Raw genomic sequence first — 22,999 nt, forward strand, 5'->3', positions numbered from 1 at the left:
TCATACACTGATGGCAGGGGGCACCAAGGTGTCACCTGCCCATCAGGACTCTAACTAACCATTCATAACTAATCAGGCACAGCCTGCGGGAGCAATTTGGGATAAGGGTCTTGCCCAAGGACACATCGACATGGACTAGCAGAGCCGGAGATCGAACCACCGATACTCAGATTACTCGGATACTCAGATACTAAGCGGTGGACTAAATCAGACACCTCTTTGAGCAGTTATCATCACCATATCCCAAAATGAACAATACTGCAGGTAAATATGTCAAAATACGAGTATCTTTGTAAGGTTTTGTTCCACAAGCCTCCAGAACAGCTTCAAGAAACTCGACAGGGGGTTAGTTTCTTCTCCTTTAATTTGTCACACAAGTCAAAACCAGAATAGCTAAAATGTGCTGTGCAGAGGTGTAAATACACTTCTCAAGTGTGCCTGCAGAGGGCAGTGAGTCATAGTACAGTTCTAAATGTTCTAAGGTCTGTCACTCTCTCTCGCACACACACACACCAAAATAACCTATAGCACAAATAACAAATAATAATCTGAAAGTCACTTCTACAAAGCTTCCACATAACATTTGCATTACATTTTAGTGCCGCCTATGAGGCACACATCAGTACTGTGGATCAAAAGGTCTTAAAAAGTCTATTTCTACCTTGATTAATGTAATCCTCAAACATTTATGTCTGTATTTAGGAATATCTGTATCTTGCTAAAAACCAGTTGGGCTAGTTACAAATATGCAGCAGTTATTGTTATTGCATGTATAGGGATATTTTGAAACATGTTTACAGCTCAGACATAGTAAAATATACCTTTTAATATTATTATAAAAATGTAATTGATTTTTACAGATATAATTATGAATGTAGGTTCAATGTTCAGGTTCATTCATGCTGGATAGTTTTTCTGTGGATTTACACTTTGCACATGTATTATTTATTCACATGTCCCCCTCCAATCAAACATGTGTTTTTCTTATTGTTGCTAGAGCTTCACTGTGCACAGACATCAAGTCTTTTTCGTTTTCGTTTTCACATTCATCTGCTGAAAGGAGGGGGGCAGTTACTCTGCGCTCACTTTAAATCTCAGTTTAACACGCGTGTATCAGCAAGAGTTTGTAAAATCACAACTGTTTCGGGCCCCAATCATAGTCCAACATGAAACCTAGACGAGTGTTTGTGTCAAGGTAACAAACCGAGAACGGACTTTTCCGGTGTTCTTATGTTCAGCCGTTACACCTGTGACATATTTGCATATTTTCGGCGAGATAAGGAGTGAGGATCCCTTTTGGTCAAAGCAGCAGCATCCGGTTCGGGTGCTGATTTAATCCTCACCGGGTCTCGCTGTGATCTCTGTGTCATTGGCTGCTGCCGTGCGTCAGTATCGCACAGCCTCTCCGAGATTTTCAACTGGACTGTGAGTTTCACCGGGACGTTTTCAAGATTTATTTATAACAGACTTTACCAAACAGCTACGGTGCTTACTAAAACAAAGATCCGACACTTATCTCTTCAACCGACTTTGATTTGTTCAACTTTGAAGTCACAATGACTTCATTCTTGCTATTCGTTGTATTAGCAGTCGTATCTGGACACGGTAACGTTTTTACAAACCACTGGGCGGTGCAGATCACAGGTGGTCAGCAACAAGCTGATAGAATCGCAGCAAAATATGGATATATAAACTTTGGACAGGTAAGTTGATCCCTGTTTATTTGCTATTACTGCTATGGAAGCCTTGTGCCTACTTCAGCATAAAGTTCACTGATCACTGAACACCTCTGATCTCTCAACTGTTTGAACCAGTTGTGAACGCCAATTTGAAAGCCATTATATAATAAATATAAATATTATGTGGATGTTAGTAAATATTTGAGAATTCACGATTTTCCACCCACATAGTTGACATTACATGGATTTTCTGTAACTTTAACCAATTATAACCAAAGATCTGTGGCGTTACTCTTGAGGTAAAGGTTGTAATGAATGTTCTGTTGAAGTAACTTTCCAAACTACATTTTCTTGTCTGAGATAACTGATTGACTGCTAAGATATTGAAACATACACAACGAAGATTACCAAATTGCTGCCACTTTCTAATGCGTTTTTATAATTGGTTATTCATAGTTAATAACTCATTTTCAAATTCTAAATAGATCAGTAATTAACAAAAATAACTTTTTGGGTGCAAGAGTGAGAAAAATCCTTCTTGCTGGTGTTTATCCTCCTCCAACAAGACACTTGATTTATCCATCAGGTAATGTGTCCACTTGGCATCTGGAAAAACCTGGACCAAAATCCATTTTCTTAACAACTTCTTAACATCCATTTCTCTAAACTTGGTGGCTAATTAAAAGTGTCAAACCCATAAACAACCGCCAGGAATGTTTTTTTTACAATCACGGAAATCCCAAACCTGTTCTTATTAATGGCTTATAGCTGATAATGATGTACATACAAAAAATGACAGCAGCCCTACCTAAAATTAAGATATCACATGATACAAAATGGCGTGTTTTTCTTACCTTAGAATAAGTTTATTATATCTACATATGGAGCAGGTCCTCTTCACGGTGTCGGCCATGATTCGTTTCAGTAGCCTAGAACGGACAAACCAAACACTGGCTCTGGAGAGGGCCATTCACGTTTTCACGTTTTCGCATCGGCCACCTTACTTCTCCTACACGCTCGGCATACGGGAGTAGTTTAAATTAGTTGCAATTGCATTTTCACCACTGAATGTCACCTCATACGCTGGCCCTTTAAATAAGGAATTCAACTAAAATGGGTCTATTAATAGTGCAAACATACATAATACTTAAGTCTATTAATGCACAGGTTTGCACTTTTATTAGACTAAATTGTTTTATGTGCAGAGTACATCATTTTGGGCTGATGGGTGTTATTTTGTATCTCCTGATATTCTCCTGTATCTCCAGGTGCAGTGTGTCATTTTCTGTTTGTGTATAGACCTGATTTAGTTCACATAGATGATTACCTGATAAGGACCGTGAAACATTGCAACATTAGAATTTTAGGAGCTTCTTCTTCACTTTGGAATTGTGTCCTGCACCTATAGAATCAGATGTGCACTGTTTACCTATAAGTGATCTGTAAACCTTCAGTAAATTATTTATTAACATTTAATACAACTGCCCGTAGCAACTCATCCTCTTAATCCTTGAAGGCTGCCATATTATAAAGTGGTACTGGATAGGCCTACAGTCTGTAAAAGAGAATAACTCAAGACGTGTGGTCGAGGCGGTAGGGAGAGGATGAAGACAGTGAGCCAGCTGAGCACATGTGCTGAGAATCATGTTCACATTTTTGGTGTAAAGTCAAGAGAGAACATACATATTTATTGAATCATAAACAGATGACCCAAATGTGTTTTAAATGAAGGATAAGCCGGACCACCAGAGTAAAAGCCATTTGGATAACATCAGCTTAACATATTTAGCCATCTTTTTATAGCTTACATTCCAGTGTGGTTGTTCTCATCGATGTGTGTTGGATGTGTTTGGTCAGATAGGAAGTCTGGAGGACTATTACCATTTCCATCACAGCAGAGTGGTTCGCAGAGCTGTATACTCTTTCAAGGGGCCCCACAGCTTCATCCATATGGATCCTGAGGTGAGATTCTTATCAGTTTCTTTCAAGTGGAATCGAAATGTTCAACAGGAGATACGGTCATATTAACACATTTGTCCTCTTGTCTAAAGTCTTCCAAGCAGACCTGCCAATCCTGGACAAAGTTTAGAATACTGGCAGTGGTTCACATATTTCTGTATTTTTTCCATTTAATTAGTTTATACAGTGGTGTGAAAACACACCTCATGATTTCAAAATATTGACCCACCTTTTCTTTTCCACTTAAATTATAAGAAAATTCCATATTTATTTGTGCGGTTATACTCAACATTTAAATCCAAATGGGTTCATAAGAGGAAACAGATTTGCTTCTTCATGGCTGATTTTCAGGTACATGAAAAAAAAAAGTGCAAGACAGATTCACCCTACTCCAATAGGGCTGATTTTGAAAAGTGAGAGACACACCCCATGTGATGGTCGTCTGGTGAATTTTGTTTACAACTAAAGCCGTCATTAGAGCATGAAGACAGCAGTGAGCTCACTGTGGACACTTCATCCAATCAACAATTAGCAGGAGAATAATTGCAACTGTGAGATGGAAACATTTATTTTATGGAAATATATAAATGACCAAAGCAAAATGTACTGAATAACATGTAAGAGAGGAAATAAGATTACAGTAACAATGAGCATTTAGAAATGAATGATGTGCCTTTCTAGACCACTCAAAGCGCTATACACTACATGTCAATATCGTCACCTGGCGTCATATTATATGACCTCATGAATGTGAACGTGTGATGCCAACTTTGAGAAATGGGAATCAATCCCATCTGATACTTATGATTATATTTACCATAACACGTACCCAGCAATAGCAACCGGAATTTAATAAACAAAACAGCAAAATGGTAAAAAAAAAAAAAGGTCAATAGGTACACAGGTACCACAATAAAATGTTGTTGGTGTTGAAAGTAATGTTTTGATACCATATTGTCCTTCTCCATAGAATGTTTTTTGACATGTGACAGTTGGAAAAAGATAGGCGTAGATGTCGCATGGCAGAATATTTATTAATTTAACTTAATTAATTTATTAATATTTGTTTCCCTCGACAAAAAGACAATGTGATTTTTTCATTGGATTTTGGATTATTGAAGAAAATAACCTCTATGGCAAACACACACAGATTATTATACCTACACGTTTTACAAGAGTAGCATCACAAATGAACACCACTTGTGATTTTTGAAGCGTGAATGCAATGGGCAGAAGTAAAAAGCTAACTTTAGGCTCTAAAAAAAAAGTTTTGACTTTAATTATACAGTAAAATATGTTTCAAAATAATTCTATAGGTGTGGACAGCCTGACTTTTCTTTAACTTGAAACTGATTTATAGTGTTCTTTCTATTTCCATTTCCATCTTTAGGTGGACTGGGCTCAGCAGCAGGTAGTAAAACACAGAGTAAAAAGATATGCCAAAAGTGACCCCAGCGTCATTCATTTCAATGACCCTAAATGGTCCAACATGTGGTACATTGTAAGTACAGAACACTGAATCGTTCACACTGCCATTTCCATTTTGACAAGAAAAGATAAGAAGCTTGGTGCTTGTCTACCATGTTTCTTTTCAGCATTGCAATGATAAGAGCAGCCCTTGTCACTCAGAGATGAACATTCTGGCTGCCTGGCAGAGGGGCTACACCGGCAAGAATGTGGTTGTCACCATATTGGATGACGGCATTGAGAGAAACCACCCAGACCTGGCTCAGAACTATGTATGTGCCATCCATCCAACCATTTCCGAATATGGATACAGTTCAAACTGAAAATATGTCTTAATGAATTTCATTTCTGCATTTAACATCTTGGGTTGTTGCCCTAAGTTATTAACACGTTTGGCTCCAATTCATCACTACAAGAACTAAGATAGAAGCCTCCATAACTGAGCTGTTTTCTCTGTCTCAGCATCACCAATATGTTGCTATTTCTTCTGTTGTCCTTTATTGTTTCTCTAGGACCATCTAGCAAGTTATGATGTCAATGGGAATGATCATGACCCGACACCACGTTATGACTCCCGCAATGAAAACATGTAAGAAACAATAGCACCAATGTCTTCACCTTGTCACATTCAACTTAAATCTATTCTGCAGTTCCCTCATCTATGTCCCTTAATAATGTCTCTGGCCAAGTGCCCGCTATACAGCAGGAGTAGTTCCAGATGGGTTCCAAGTACTGAGGGCCTCAAAGTGTGTGTTGGATAGTCTAATAGCATCTGAAACCCCTTTTTTTTTTTAGTTTGTGTAACTTTAATGCCCGAATGTCAGAACTGCGGTATTCGTGAATGACTCACCTGCATGGATGTAATGACATTTTTATTTTAATGATATATAAAATACATTTTGGTGTGGTTTATAAAATAAGTCTTGTCATTAGTATTTACACTGCCAGGTTATATCAGATGTGCCTTTTCCTCATGCTTACAGTAATCTGCCTTTGAACATGTCTTTGAAACAGATCACAGCTATGTGTCAGGCTGTAATTTCTGTGTTTGTTGTTTGTTTACATGTAGACATGGAACTCGGTGTGCAGGTGAAGTTGCTGCAGTGGCCAATAACTCCCATTGTACCGTTGGGGTTGCCTATAATGCTCATATTGGAGGTAGAGTTCTCTGTCCTTTACTAAACACTCACACCAGACTGGTAGTGTGGGTTGTTGAACCATCACTGTGTTCGAGACATAAATATATCAGCAACAATTCAATGAGTTGCCATTAAACGTGGTGCAGATATTCATGGTTCATATAGGATGGATCTCCTAATGACTGTTGATCCCCTGACTTTTAATTTAACACCACAATCAGTCAAAGGTTCACTTATACAGTGAAATATCTCAAAATCTAAGTTTGGTACAAACATTCACAGTTAACAAACATTGAATCCTAATATATTTGTTGATCTTACTATTAATCAGGTATCTGCAGAGGTAAACCTGTAAACAGCATTTTACGGGTGAGCTGAACCAGTTGGTAGTAACTATAAGTTATTTATACCTTTTGAATAGTTTTAACTATTCCAAAATATAGTTTATGAGTTCAACATGTGCTTTGTGTGAAAAATCAAGCATAACCTTCAGCCATCAGATAAAGTATCAGACAAAGATAGCAGAGTAAAAAGTGTGATTTATTTTCTATGGGTCTCTTTTGCTCGAAGCTGAAAAATAGAATTGTTATTTTGTGTAGATGCTGCTTTTAGCTGTTTATTTATACACCCATTCACTGTATAATCTGATGAAGATGCAAGGAAGACTGGGTGCCTTACATTCATTCCATCTGAAATGAGTTTGATGTATTGGGTTTGATGTTACCTTGGACACAGGGATTCGGATGCTGGATGGTGATGTGACTGATTTGGTAGAGGCCAAGGCCCTGGGAATCAGACCTGACTACATCGACATCTACAGTGCCAGCTGGGGACCAAAAGACGATGGCAAGACAGTGGATGGCCCTGGGCCGCTAACTAAGCAAGCTTTTGAGCAAGGCATCAAGAAGGTTTGATCAGTCATAAAGAATAAACAGAACTTCTCTGAGCAATCTTATGCATGTATGTTGGATGTTTGAATGAAATCACAGCACCACATCACTATGTGTCACACAGGGACGCAAAGGCTTGGGGTCCATTTATGTCTGGGCGTCGGGGAACGGGGGTCGACAGGGGGATCACTGTTCATGTGACGGTTACACCAGCAGTATCTACACAATCTCCATCTCCAGCACCACAGAGAACGGAAACAAGCCCTGGTACCTTGAGGTCTGCAGCTCCATCATTGCCACAACATACAGCAGTGGAGAGTCTGACAACAGGAATATTGTGAGTACTGCATAAATTGAACGTTAACTGTAGCTCAGACAGTTAGATAGAATATGTGCAATTTTGATGACAATTCAAAACAAACTAGTTACCCCAGTGTCATGGGACTGTTGAATGACTCGCTCAATTTAATACTGATGCCTCCATATGACCTAGGTAAGTAAACGAGACCATCAGCGAGAAAGAAATAGCCAACAGATTGGCTATTTCTTTTATAGTTATTCGCCTTGCTGCTCTGCCAGTCCTAGGACACAGCTCTGATAAACTGACTGTGAACATACTGGATCATTTAGCAGCTGAAGATCATTTTCTTAGGAGTTTGGTGGTGACCAACACAGAGCTAAAAGGAGAGTGATTACTGAATCTACATTTATCATGGCCAACAGTGGTTAGTTAAATTAGCTAGTGTATTAGTATTAGTAGCTAGTAAGCTAAGGTAAAATGAGGGGAGGCGAATTGACTGAAAGTAAAAACATGGCACATGTCTATTGTCATGAGACAGGAAGTACTTGTAAAATTAAAAAATGTTGTGGGGTCTAAGGAATTTAATCAGCTACAAACAGACCACAGAATGTCAGACATGCATTGGTTGTCAATCAACAAGAAACGGATGACGGTCCTACCTGAACCTCAGTGAACTTGACTAGCTTTTAAATCAAATCGATTCAAATGTATTGTTATCGCACATTTAAAACAACATATGCTGACCAAATTGCTTTACAAAAAAATGCAGAATGAAGGTCAACAGAGCAGTCAACACAAAATGCATATACACAGGCAGGGTGAGGACTGAGTGACTCCCATGGACGAGGAGTTACAGTAGTCACTGTGAGTGGTAAGAAAAGCATGGATTACTTTTCCCAATCTTGTAATGATAAATATTGGAAAAAGCTGCCTCTTATCACAGAATGTTTCTGTCAAAACTGACAACCAATTAAAATTGTGAAATGACAACCTGTTACTGTGACATGTGGTTACATGGAGCAAACAAGCCACACCGCTGAAGCTATGAGTCATACTGTATTTGTGTTCATGTTCTAGTCATTTCACTGGTAAGTTGACCATTTTCTATTGGTAGCACCGATTGTGTGTGTGTTTTTGTGTGGGAGAAGAACAAAGATCAACAGAGGTTGTATTTGCTTTGACTGCAGTGTGTCTCTCACATCATGTGGAAAGTAGATAGAAAAAAAGTCACAAACACACACACACACACACACACACACAGTTATGTCGAAGGGGCCCTTCTCGATTTCTCGTCTTCCCAAAAAAAGACCTCAATCAGAGGCAAATTGGCATTGACTCGGTGCTCATCGTTCAAAGATGCAAACTGAAAACTTTGCCAACACATAACCTAGCAGGCCATATATCTGACTTGTCAGGGAATTACAGCCAATGAAAGTAAAACACACGTGAATATTTTCTTACCAATTGTTGAAATTCATCCACCACATGATAAAACACTTTTTGTGATGTGATGAAATGTGGTTAAATCTTAAAACACAAACTTAATAAAAAAGGAAAACACGGAATCTGGGAAAAAATGAAACAGATTTCATAGGGCCCCATTTGTGTTTTCACGTTCTCCTACACGCTTTGCACGCAGGAGAAGTTTCAGTTGGTTGCAATCTGCAAACTCACCGCTAGATGCCGCCAGATCCACACAAGACCTTTAAGTAAAGGAACCCAGTACTGGATTTCAGATGTTGCACGATTTCTTTTTTTATAGCTGATAGTACCATATTGTGTCATGCTAATTGAACTGTTTTATGTCAGTGGATTAAAGGACAATACAGACCCTCTACCTGATATTGAGGAACTGACAGCTCGTCTAATTTGTCTAATAAGTTTGTAAGCAACGAAGGATACAAATGAATTGCATGACTTAGTGGATAGAGATTCAGGGGCTACTGACACAGGAGGGTTTATCACCCTGTCAACAGTAACAAACAAGGTACGTGGATTGTTTTGGCAATCATGTCAGAGTAGGACAACTGCTTTGTGTTTCTCATTTCTAAATGATGTGAAGTCTCTCTTTAAAGATGTCATAAGAACCTGGAAATTGTTTTTTTTCCACCTGCTTTTAACCTAATGGGAACTATACTGTGTTTGTGATCCCTTGCAGGTAACCACCGACCTCCGGCACCTCTGCACTGATGGTCATACCGGCACTTCTGTCTCTGCCCCCATTGTGGCTGGAATCATAGCCCTCGCACTGGAGGCCAAGTTAGTCAAGTTTTCTCAGTCTTTCTTGTTTGCTGCCTCAATTATCTGTTTTCCCCTCCTCTTCCTCCATCTGTCTTCCCTTCAGATGCTCTGCTGTTAAGACTCTCTTATCAAGATACTGCATAGTTACACAGCCACAAATATAATTTCTGTTGTCAGGATGTTTACCAAATTTCTTTTATCTTTAGTCAACCCTTAAAAACATTTTTTTTTTGGGGGATGTTCACAATGCTCTCAAGGGAAAGTGTTGCCGCCATTATATTTCCCATTACCCGTGCGTGTGATGAAATTCACCTACAGCAAGAATTGTGACTCCAGTTAACTATCTAGAGTCAAAGTTCAATTTAGTTGAGCCACTCTCTCTCTTTTAAGCTTTATTTGTGCGCGTGGTGCAGTAGATGGTGCACAAGCTACGAGCATGCAAATAGGCATTTTTTAAATTACTGTCACTGCCATGCTCAATAAGCTGTTTATTGCAGAATTCTTCAAAACGCTAGAGGGCATACAAACTCATTGTACTGTGAAGAAGCCGGAAGACAACGAGTGTTACCAGCAAAACAGCATAAACCAACCTGCACAATACCGAGGAAGAATTGTAATTAACTGTAAACTCATACGTCATAATAAGAAAAAAAAGTCAAGTATTAAAGGCTTTCTATGGAAAAGAAGGTTGAATTAATATTAAAAAAAATACTTGGCTTGCAAAATATATACTCAAATGTAGATTTTAAAAACAAATTGACCGTCTTAGTATAATCCCTAGACATGTAAATAGTGATTTTGTCAGTGAACTATTTTTGACAGTGACGTCTGAGAAGCTCTGATCGAGTATCCATTTAGTTACAAAAATGTTCATGCGCCGGCTTCACTACAGCGAGTATTAACTAAGCTTAAGTTCGTCTCACGAAGACGTCCCTGCCTTGTCTGTGGCACTTAGCTCCAAGACCATTGGTTCCTACTGAAAATGTAACTCTTTTAAGCATGGCTGCTAAATACAGATTAAGTTGTTGCGTAATTTTATTAAACAGCTGTAAGCAGCTCTGGCACAGAGGAATACGATATCTGGCTTTGAATACACACACAATTCTTGTTTGTAGGATACATTGTTGGTTCGGGTCTTTTCATGGGCTTTGTTAACAATAGGAAAAGCATACAACCAGTCTAATTATTTTAGTTTCAGTTACCAATGAAGGCTATGTTGCCTCTTCCTCAATGTATCTACATGTGTGTACTGTAAAGGCTTAAGTTGACCAATGGAACACAGTCTACCAAAAACACAAGCATTTATGCAAACCTGGTTGAACTAAAGACATTTTACTGACTCATAACAATCAAAGACTCATCAGACAAACAAAGATAAAGTTCACGAGTCGCTCTGTCTGGCCAAATAAAATGAACAGTGTCTTTGGTTTTTCCAGCCTTTTGCTGACATGGAGGGATGTGCAACATCTTTTGGTGAAGACATCCAGACCAGTTCACCTGAAAGCTGATGACTGGAAGACCAATGCTGCGGGACTCAGAGGCACACTGCATTCTACTTCTAATACTTACATAATACATTTACTGTTTTATACTGAAAATACAAAACTGAAGCCTTAGATAATTAAAGAAAGTCACAGTTTGATCTCTCTTTACTTTGTCTTTGTCTTGTAATCAGTCCGTGTTTTTTCTCACAGTCAGCCACCTATATGGTTTTGGCCTGGTGGATGCAGAGGCCTTGGTGCTGGAGGCTACGAAGTGGAGGACTGTTCCTCCTCAGCACACCTGCAGTCAGATGCCTGTGCGACAAACCAGGTGAGAAAAACTGTAGGCATAAGTATGTTGCTAAACCGTGAACCTTTCTGCAGAAATGAAAGTGGCTTCTGACTTCAGGTTTAGCTTGAGAACAATCAAACAAGGCCAACCGCTACACCTCGTTTTCACTGAGTCACTTTATGCATCTTGGGCGGATCAGATAGCTATGTGATCTCTGAAAAGTGTAAATGCATCTAAAGCATCCAAGGCAGATTCAAATGTGATTGTTTGAGACTCAAAAGATGTTGAAAAGGTGTAAATGCATCCCTCTCTCACACATACATATAATGTGATCCTATCTCCTCCCATAGTGTAACTTTGTCTGTAAGCAGTGTGTGATAATATCCACTCAATGTCTGATGTTCTTAATAAAACCATCATCTCCCTTTTCCTTGTGATAACGGCATCTAAAGTTTCACTGAAATTAATTGTTTGTTCTCTGTCTTGTTACGTAAAGAAAGAAGGAAAAAATGCTTTAGTTATTTTAACACAGTGCAGTCACATACATTCAATTTCTGATCAGTTCAACCACTAATTGACCTGTGTGGGTGTGGGAGCAGTGTGAGTTAGAGCTGTGGAGACAAACACACTTCAATAACATGCACTGACCAACACTATGACAGTGCAGAAAATACCTTAAAATGAAAATCTTTATTAAACAAGTTGTTGGAAAATATACAGGTATCTATTCCTGTTTGATTACTTCATACGGATTCTGTACTATATACAGTACAGAATCCAAAATCTAAACTGAGGAGTAGAAAATACAGCATCTCTGTGTGTGTGTGTGTGTGTGTGTGTGTGTGTGTGTGTGTGTGTGTGTGTGTGTGTGTGTGTGTGTGTACAAAGTCGTGCAAATTCCAGGATGGATGACTGATGTTTTGGAATTGTTGAAAAAATACCACTTGTATATTAAATAGCACATAGTCGAAGACTTAGAAATCTAAACATAAATGTCACACCCATAATTAAACACATATATCATTTAGTACTGTATACATGTAGGTATGATATGGATTAGTGCAGTTTATTGTGCTTATACACTATGTAAATGAAAATGTATTGACACATGGTTCATAGATCTTTGCCTTCCCAGTATATCTATGTTTTGTTAAATCTGGAGATGGCTTATCTTGTGGGGGGATCCTAGTGGAGTATGGAGCACTGGAGGCCATTATTACAAGATATGCAGTCTTTATATAACTGTAGTGAGAGCTGTGGCTGCATTCATGACAGAAAGTCCACCAGACTCTCAGTGGGCACTGGGTTCCCTTCAGATTTTCATTGACAGAATTTGTAGGTGTGAAGAGTGTCTGGTTCATTAGCCTCAGGATTGCATCTCTGCTCTTTGCGGATGATGAAGGCAGATAGCTTACTATTATTACTTTCCTCTCAAAGCTTTTCGCTATTGTTGTTGTAGTTTGTTCAGAGTCTGTTGCAGACTTCACAGACACAACGTTCCAGATCAGTGGAGAACAATCTATTCTAACAATTTTGTAATTGCACAATGCTTATGTTTATGGATGTCCCAGGCACATCCATGCTGGCCAAAGTCTGAACATCAGCATTACCACCTCTGGGTGTTCAGAAGAACCTGACCAGCACGTGGATTACCTGGAACATGTAGTGGTCAAGGTCCTGATTGCCCACCCACGGCGAGGAGACATGGAGATCAACCTCGTCTCTCCGTCTGGGACGAGATCACAGCTTCTGGCCAAGAGGTGAGAGCTACACTGTACACACCAATGAATGCTGCAGGCCCAATATCAATACCACATTGGCCGTATATTAAATTGTCAGTTCTACCAAATTCCCCAATTGTATCTATTCCTATTGGAAACAGTTCACAGTGAGGTCTCAAGTAACTGGAACATTGTTGTCGGCAAGACATAAGTGGCGTTTATCAGCCCTCCCCAATCTCTGCTAAACTGAGTGTGGTGTACTTTATGCATGCAGGCCATGATGAGACTCAACGTTTCCTCAAATGGTTCAGAGTAGATAAGAGGTGGCCCCTGCTTTTATCTCTCACAGCGCCTCTGCAGCACTGTCTGTGATTACCAGCCACGACAGTGACTCTTGTTTTGTCCTGGAGACAACTACTGTAGTGGGAACTAGCAGAGAAGGAATTTCAAGTACTTTGCCTGGTGTCCATATCTTAACTTCACCTTTCTCACATTTCACCTCACTACTATGTTTACAGGTTGTTTGACAGTTCCAATAAGGGCTTCAAGAACTGGGACTTCATGACGGTTCATTTCTGGGGTGAGAGGGCAGAGGGCATATGGACTCTGGAGATTGTTGACTCACCATCAAAGCTACGCAACCCTGAGGTGCTGGGTAAGGTCCGACAGCAAATGTACACACTAAGGCATACATTTAGTTGAACCACAATTGAAGCTGATGTCCTTATCCAGAGCTTTATTATTATTGTTACACTTCACAGGCAACCTAAAAGAATGGACACTGATCCTTTATGGCACATCTCAGAACCCTTACCAGCCCCACAGTGCTCAGCACTCCCGTTCAAGGACGTTGGAGATCCCAGCCCCAGCGGAGATCCTGGAGGAGCCAGAGTTGAAGGAGGAAGATGAGTACAATGGTGAGAGCTCATCGAGTCTATAGAAATAGTGATAGTATAATGAATAGAGCACGTTTCGGAAAGAGAGTTATTAGCTGTTTGCACTGGTGATGATGATGGTGGTGTTGTTGATCTTTATCAATGTGGTGCTCCTCAAGGACCATGCCACAGTGAGTGTGGAGACCAGGGCTGTGACGGACCAGATACTGAACACTGCCTCAACTGTGTCCACTTCAGCTCAGGCAGCTTGAAAAGTGGCAGGTAAGAGTTGACAGAAGGAAGTGGAACCAGACAAGTGGAAAGTCCTAAACGTAAAAGCTGAACTACTAAATATAGTTTCATTAACAATGGATCACATGACTGTGTGTAGTGTGAAAATGGTCACTCATATTGGCAAACTCTTGAGAATTGTCACAACTCTGCCTTTCCCCTCAGCATTACAGAGCGTTTTAGCTTCTTTCAGCTGATTGTTAAGATTTTATGCTGTAAGGAGTGCCTCTCATGCATTTCCTTATTTTTGTCATATATATGTTGGGTGTTTATATTAAACGTGGCCAAAGTGTCAAATAATGATGTAATAGTATGTAAAAGTATCAAAAACATCAGGCTTCTGACCATTGTGAACACCACTGTGTTTTCAAGGATTTTTCTGTTACTTTGGCTACAAGCTGACATTAGTTAGTGCCGGATTTCTGTATATGGTCATCCGCTCTAGGCAAAGCAGGCCCACAAACAAAGTACATGAACGAACTCCATGTACTTTGGAGTACATGGATGCTCAACCCACAGATGCTCAATTGGCAGCTCAGTCCGTCTGGAAAGTCTCCCAGGAAGTGCTATTTCCTTTGCGAAGGAAAATTAATTTTGTTTACCTTTCCTTATGCAGAAAGCACCAGACAGTAAGGGATTCATTCAGTTCCTTTTTCAGGCCAACGACAGCCATATGCAAACGTTTTGGTTTGTTCATGTCATTTCTCAGAAGACTCTTTCGTCAACACAGCCTAGTATGTATGTCTTGTAGTCTTGTTACCCAGAACCATGTAGGAAGCCGTCACTAAAAAAAGGCAGACACTTAAAAAAAGTACGTGGCAGGTGATTAGATGAGCCTTCTGGCAGTCAAACTCTTACCGAAGCGTCGGGAGAGGAGCACGGATGCTGATTGGTCCGTGCTCTGGTTTACTTGACTTGAACGCATTACCTGGAAGGCATTGAAGCCTGACAAGATGGATTTTTGTGTGATATGTGATCCCACAATCTCGTCTCATCGCGAGAATCCAGCTGCCATGCAAGTTAACATCTTCACCACATTCCGCACAGATCATTTAGATGCAGAGAGAAGATTAGCGAGAAGAGGCTTTAGCTTTGAAGGTAAATATTAGGTTGGGCTTAGAACGCTAAGTTACAACCGACATGTTTAAGACCAGGCGTGAGCCCTGTTGGTGGAACTTTGGTCAATTAGCTACAATGACTTGTTTCTGATTGAGGAACTGAGGGCTTGCATGAAGAGCAAGTTTAAGATAAATACAGATTTACGCTACTATAGTGGTGTGACAGAATGTAAATATGGAGCTGGAAATGAAATGCAATAGGTCCCCTTCAATGTTTTGGTTTAGTCGTTCCATTATTTGGAAGACTTTTAAGGGAACATTAGATCTGGGAATGTTTAGGGGACCATTACAAGAGGGTGTTCCCTCTCGGGAAGTTTGCAGAACCTTTAGTGACATTACAGGAACCTTTAGGGGACCAAACTAGAATGTTACTTTTAAGTCCTTCCATCACGTTCTCATCAATGCAATTAAGTTCTCTACAAAAAGTTCTCATATGATCAACAGGGAACCATATGGGGATGTTAACGTAACATCCCAAATTAATTCTTTTTAATGTTGCAATGTGACCACAAAATAACCCAAATGGAACGTCTCCCTCATGTCATAATGGGAACACCTGTCTGCCTTGTGCTCCACTGAAACGGACCAACTTCACACTACAAAAGCAGCTGAGGCCACCCTGTGGTTGTGGTTGTGTAAATCTCTCAAATTTCTAGATTTGTTTTGTATTCAAGAGCAGTAGTGTTATTTGTATACTGTTACAGTTGTGCAACACTTATCAAGGGAACTTTTTCTTCTTGAAAGTCCTAAAGGGATTGTTCTCATATGATCTAAAGAATGAACTTCAAACTGCAGGACTTTTATAACCAAAAGAGGTTGTTTTAGGAATGTCGGCAATATTCTGTAAAGGCCGGTTCCGAGACGTTTGTCACCATTATGTTAGCGAATTTTGCAAAATGTAGGTAGATAGATCAAGTTTTAAAAAATCAATACAGGTCCACCCATACAAGCTAGTCCATATTTCTGCTGTAAACTAACTCTCTTTGCACCGTCTTACCTTTGTGTGTAGAGCCTGTGTGAGCCACTGTCCACTTGGACACTATGGAGACATAGCGTCTCGACGCTGTCGACGCTGCTCTAAAGGCTGTGAGGGATGTGTTGGCCAATCAGCCAGCGACTGTCTCTCCTGTCGAAAAGGCCTTTACCTCAACACACTCAACTCCAGCTGCATCAATACCTGTCCCCCTGGTTATTTTGCTGATGAGCGTAAGTCAACACATCCACAGTGTGGACCGAATTCAGTTGGTCTTTTAGTAAATAGCCGATATGTAACAGTCATGTAGATCAGAGGTTGTCAACATTTTTCTTCAACATTTATTTGCATCACAAAGTATACAAGTAAACCGGGCTGTCCAGAGTAAACTAACTTCACAATAGCATTGTACATTATTTTATACCTCCAAAAAAAAAAAATGGACTGTAATGTAATTTACCCTAAATCTCCCCCCCCCCTCTTCGGAGATGTCCTCCTCCTCCTCCTCTGAACTTTCACCTACACAAGTTACACTGTGTACCTCGGACAAGTCATAACAGAGTTTTCTTTTTATTAACCACAGTCTCCTTCCCCACTCGTCTTCTCCTGATTTCGCCTCTGGCTGCCCGTCACAGCGACCGGCTCCCGTTCTTCCCCTGCGTTAGAAATCTTGCCCTACTTGTTTATCGACGTCATCCCCCCTCTAGCTTGACCCGGGCTCCAAGGCCGCTGTACTAGACTCCCTGTCAGTGACGTGAATAACATATGACAATGATACAGGCCATTATCACAGTATGAATGTGAATATACATGATACATTTCAAATACATTTTTCTCCCACACCCGCTGCTGGTTCCCTAATCTCAATACACCAATTCTGCATTCATATGTAGAAACATTCATATGCAGAAACTGTAAGAAACAGGACAAGATTTTGGTTACCCTTTGTGGTCGAAGTAGTATTGACCAATCACAGTCGCTTAGGCTTCGGTTGAATATTTATTAAGTAAACCGTCCCCTGTGGATAGAAATAGAAGCAGAAAGCATAAACCACCTTCAGCTATTGTCTGACAATGATTTAGATTTGTATTGAATTAAACTTAGCTTGTAATCTTGGTTGTACACAGTTGCTTATCGGTCTGTAAACAATGAGCAGTGCACTTAATTCATTTTGTTACTCTTAATTACTGTTGTTTCCACCAGTATATTGATGCATATGCATGCTGTGTATGCCAGATCAGAGACAGTGTCTGAAGTGTCACTACACCTGTATGAGATGCCTGAGGTATACAGACAGATGCACTGCCTGCAGCGAAGGCTACCGGTATGTAAAGTACAGTGAGATTGCCATGTATATTTTAACTTTGGTTTTAAACAAATTGTTGTAATGAAGTTTTTGTTTATAGTCTGGCGGGGATGACTTGTGTTCCTGAATGCATCAAAGGGACCTTTTTCCATGTGCAAGAGATGACCTGCAACCCATGCCATTCCTCTTGTAGGACTTGTACAGGTCAGTAGTGTGTTTGGCAGATATACAGTTTCTTCAGTGTCTTCACAGAAGCAGCAGAAATAAAACCTAGTGATAAGGCAAATGCTAATTAAAAAAGAGATTCAGGTATAGGTGTGAATATATATTTTGATCACGTCTTTCCAAAAGCGCTGTTTGCTCCTGATAATTTGTTCATCTTGCCATGCGTTTAATATCTGTTTTTCCCAGGGCCCGGTAAGAAGGAGTGTATCCAATGTACTGAGGGCTTCCTGCAGCAGGAGTGGAGGTGTGTGCCGATCTGTACTCCTGGCTATTATGCTGCAGAGGCAGCCGGAGTCCCTCATAAGATGTGCCACAGGTGGGTGGTTCTACGTTTTGCGAATATCACTGGTTCATCCCTGGATCATTGTGTGTGACTGTGTGCGTCCATCACTGAGTTAGTGTGCACATCTGTTTTTGTCCAAGGCTAATCTGCTGCAGCAAACACATATTTTTGGGTGGCCAGTTATGGTTGCATGCTCAATGACCTCTTGTGGTTGCAGTGACTCACACTTTCTTATAACACCTTTTATAACATGTTCTATACTGCCATTGACTTCCTGGTTATTCCTCACTCACCACTCTTAACCGGCCCCTTGGCCAAATGATAACATAGCTGAGTTCATCTGCAAACCCTACTCTGCACCCAGAGACAAAGTGGGGCAGAAACACTTTTGCACACTGTAATTGTTTTTGGACGGTGTGTTTGGCAAACTGTTAACAGAAAACAGAACTACCAGTGCACTTACTGTGGTACCTCGTCGCCACGAAACTGCTGCTAAGCGGTCAGACAGCTTGTTGACTTTAACTTTGTGTTTTGGCACGATTGTATGAAGTGGATTATACATACTTCAAACCCATTGCTTGTGTCACGTTACATCGTCGCTTGTTTTTGAGTTTGAATGAAGTCTGTTTGACTACGCTTAACAGCACTGGTTATTTTAATTGAATCACACACACACACAACGGATATCTCCACACTTCTGAGTGCACCTTTCTAGTTTTAAAATGTCAGTTAGGGTGCGATTCTTCTTTTGTATAACTTAACTCTTGTGCCTAAATCAAAACAAGTTGCTCCCTTCTGAGGCACAAGAGTTCAAATCAACTGAAAAATTCAAAACTTTCTTTCTCTCTTTCTTCTATGACAGAAACATTTGGATTATAGACTTGACATTTTATGGTGCAAATGCAGAGGAATCATACTTTTACTGATTGAGTACTCCCAAGCAACTCTCTGTATATAATAGGAAAGGAACAAATTGTTTGTCCAGGTTTTGATGATTTCAGCTCCATTCTACTAGTTTTCATCTCGCTTTGTCCCCCAAGGTGTGAGGAAAACTGCCGTAGCTGCAGTGGCCCCGGAACAACTTGCACCAAATGCAAAGAGAGTTACAGTCTGGTCGGCAGGACTTGTGTTGTGAATGCCTCCTGTCATAATGGTGAGTTTGAAATTCTAACCCACATCAGCTTCATTGTGCACCTCTACTGGCAACACTGGAGTATCTCCAGGATAAAAGCTGCTTTTTTCCCCCCCTCGGACTAAATGTACAGTTCATTTCTGTTTTTATTTTCACGAGAGAACTTCCCCTGTCATTGATTTGATGTTTGGACTTGTATAACAACAAACCTTCTGTGTTGCATCTGATTTGAACACCAAAATAGTTTTTGACCACTAGCAGCTTTATAGAGCAATATTTTTACACGTGGGTCCCCGTTTTAGTTGCACTGTGCTGATATTCAGAGCATTAATGTTGCACAAATAACTACTTGCTATGTAAAGATATATGTAATATAATATAATGTCTACCTGAGCAGAGAATGACGTCCCTCTCCCGTTTGTGTTTAAATCAATAACAAAAAAAAAGATGTAATCAGATTGATTTTATAATATAGCTAGTATAGCATTCAGTTATCTTACTCTCTGCTCAAGCTCGCTTTCCAGTTTTTGTTGGTGGAGTAGGCCTATGAGATCATTTCTCTAATCACTGCCTTGGCTGTTTCCCAGAGCAGTATGGGTGAGGAGGTTGTTGGACAGTCATTCAATTCAATGAAGGATGTCCACTAAATATGAAAGTATGTATTGAAATCATACTTGAATATATAGTGGATATCCAGATTTGGATAAATAGTTGTATTGAAGCCACCTCCAATAATAACATTTGTATCAGAGAAGATCATTCATTGTGACAATAATTCATGAGAAAAGGCTGGGTTGTCCTCATTCAGACTTTATAGATTATCTATTGTTAACCTCACAGATGGAACCACGGATTATTATGTATCGTCCTTCGGGATTTGCAAAGACTGAGTTATTGTTACATTGTATTTTGGTATATTATGGTATGTGGTTAATCAACACTGTGACATCTCTTTTCTTTGAAGAATAAGAAGCGGCATGGTTTATCTAATTATGGGTTAGGGTTAGATAGAGAGAAAGAGACAGAGTGTGAAAGTAGTAAATATAAGCAAAAAAACGATGTTAAAATCAAGTAGACACTTGGAACAGGGAGCACACAGTTCACTTTTTATTTAGTTAAGCTGATTCTTTTCTCCGATCTGTCTGTCAGCTGAGGAGGTGTTCTGTGAGACGGTCAAGTCCAACCGTCTCTGTGAGAAGAAGCTTTACCGTCTGTTCTGCTGCCTTACCTGTCTGATGAACGGATGAGGAGCCAACCACCATTGGATACCTCCTTCTCTTTCTCTAAATCCGTCATGAAAAGAGACTGAAGTGTCATCAATTTGTCAAACCTATGTCTATAATCATTCGTGAATAAATACAACTTTTTTTTTGTAGTTTTTTTGGTGGATGCATCGATTGAGAAGGACGCACTTTAGTTGTATTTTTGCAGGTTGCAGAGGGCAGGTGTGATATTCGTAGAACATTTTGTAAACTGCAGCATGTAGAATGTGTACAAATATTCTGCACTGAAAATGAATTGTATTGAACATGTAAAACGGCACTATCATGAATGTGATTTCCATGGGATGCACTGTTTAAAAACAATGCAACTGGCACTTGTTTTATTTGATTTTTAGCTTAATATTTGTATTATTATATATTCAGGTTAGTTAAAATGTAAATAATAAAGCACACATAGGTTTTTAAAGCCCGACATGCTGCCTCTGTCTTCTTTTACATTGGCTACCACAGCTTTATTAAATCATGATGCTTCAGTTTATAATGACTTCTACCCATGCTAGCTCTGCTTTTATTAGTACTCTGGAGCGTTTGAACATCTTTCAGCTCATTGTTGTTTTTAGTAGCCCACATACTTCAGTGTTCTGTTCAATCTCACTGCTCTCACCCACATCATTTCAAGCAGCAGCAGGCAGCTGTTTTCAGTAACAAAAAGCTCTCAGTGTGAAATGTTGTGATTCATGGGCCATGCAAGTATTTGGGTGGCACAGGCCTGGAAGAGGCAAGCCCCCAGTCATGTGGTGGTGGTACAGAATGTGTTGAAATGATGTGCCAGCACCATAGTAACAATGCCAATGGAAAGTCAATTAGGAGCCTTTTTCAGGGTGGACACACACATTCCCAGGTTCAACAGGAATATGTTTTGATGACATTTGCATATGGAGGAGGTCAGGGTGGATGGGACAAACACTGGACTTTCACCCAGGTGACTGGTGTTTGTGTCCCATGAGAAACCAAAAGTCAAAGACGTAAGAATTTACTTAACAAACTTAGTTTTTTTTTACCCAAAATTATCTTTTTAAATATGCAGTGGTAAGAGCAGAGCACAGACCAATCACCGTCCTGTGGGGGGCTATTGGCAGCTACAGCGTGGCTTAGGTGTGTGTGTGAGACGACACAGACAGGAGAGTGTTCGTTCAAAACAACAATGGTGGCTACCGAAGAGGTAATCGTAGATACTGCCATAACAACCGTTATATCAGAACTGGACAGTATTTCTTCATTGAATACTGTCAATGTTAGTGCAAACATCAGTGCAAAGAATGGCACTGAAGGCTTTTATCGACGGAATATACATTTTCTCTCTTCTCCCGACTTGCATCCATTGACAGATCGATCATCTAATCACCTGCCAAGTATTTTTTCTGAAGTTCCTGCCCTTTTCCAAACTCTTTCCAATGACGGCTTCTCACATGGTTCTCTGTATCAAACTATTTGGCGGTTCAGGTTAGTTTATAACCAGATATCTGCAAAATACCTTTAGCCGCAGCTGCACTTTGTCTATAGTGCTAATTAGCAAATGTTAACATGCTTAACTGGGATGTGGAAAAGTATTGAAATCATTGGCTTTGTTTTTAATAACCAATCAATCAGACCTCTTTACATGTTCCTATTCAAAGAAAACCATAATCCCTCTGGACACCTATTGTCTGTATTGAAGCTCAATGACTGTGTATGTTGTGTAATAGCATGTTTCATCCACCAGGTGGCGACATAGACTTCACATAGAAAATGAAGTATATGTTTTCTCTTCTTCGCCTGCTAGTTAATGTAGTTAATGTCCAATGCTGTCAACACATCCGGAAGCAGACTTCTGACCATACTTTAATAAACTGTCCTAATTTCAATCACTAGCAAAATACCAGCTGGTGCATGACAATAACACATTTTGCATACATATAGTGGATGTATAAAACAATTACTATTATTAGAGCACAGTTAGATTCAAAGTAGCCTGTAACTATTTTATGAAATGTTAATGTAAATATAAGTAAGACAGAAGCTAAACAAGAGGAGATGATTATGACAAGACTAAGGAATGGTCATACTGGTCTGAACAGTTCCCTCTATGTTATTGGAAAGCGTAATAATGGAAACTGTGAATTTTGTGAAGAAGAAGAAACGAGTCAGCGAGAGAAAGGTCTAAGAGAGATGGGAGAGGAGAATATCATTAATGTACTAAAGAAAAGCTTTAGTGACAAATGTTGGAAACTTTTTCTGGAATATTTAGAGTCAACAAGACTAATGAATCGAATTTGAGAAAAAAATTAATTATTATTTATTTCTTCTACTTTATTATTTTATTTTTTCTATATGTATATAGATATTTCTATATCTTTTTATATA

The 22,999-nt window shown here is 39.7% G+C and overlaps 1 protein-coding gene across 1 annotated transcript; it reads left to right on the forward strand.

The window, feature by feature from the left end:
- Positions 1-1,556: 1,556 nt before the first annotated feature.
- pcsk6 (proprotein convertase subtilisin/kexin type 6) lies at positions 1,557-21,014 on the forward strand (the record flags this gene model as incomplete). The annotated part of the gene is made up of 21 exons (XM_079160364.1): positions 1,557-1,703; positions 3,537-3,641; positions 5,029-5,139; positions 5,234-5,377; positions 5,618-5,694; positions 6,175-6,263; positions 6,980-7,152; positions 7,259-7,471; positions 9,594-9,694; positions 11,113-11,216; positions 11,371-11,488; positions 13,021-13,209; positions 13,689-13,825; positions 13,932-14,087; positions 14,225-14,327; positions 16,464-16,660; positions 17,664-17,751; positions 17,834-17,937; positions 18,145-18,274; positions 19,282-19,394; positions 20,523-21,014. 21 exons carry the CDS (start codon positions 1,557-1,559, stop codon positions 20,618-20,620), a joined length of 2,697 nt encoding a protein of 898 aa, XP_079016490.1. The 3' UTR covers positions 20,621-21,014.
- Positions 21,015-22,999: the final 1,985 nt, after the last annotated feature.

Source organism: Pholis gunnellus (genome assembly GCF_910591455.1).
Source record: "Pholis gunnellus genome assembly, chromosome: 1".
Lineage (NCBI taxonomy): Eukaryota > Metazoa > Chordata > Actinopteri > Perciformes > Pholidae > Pholis > Pholis gunnellus.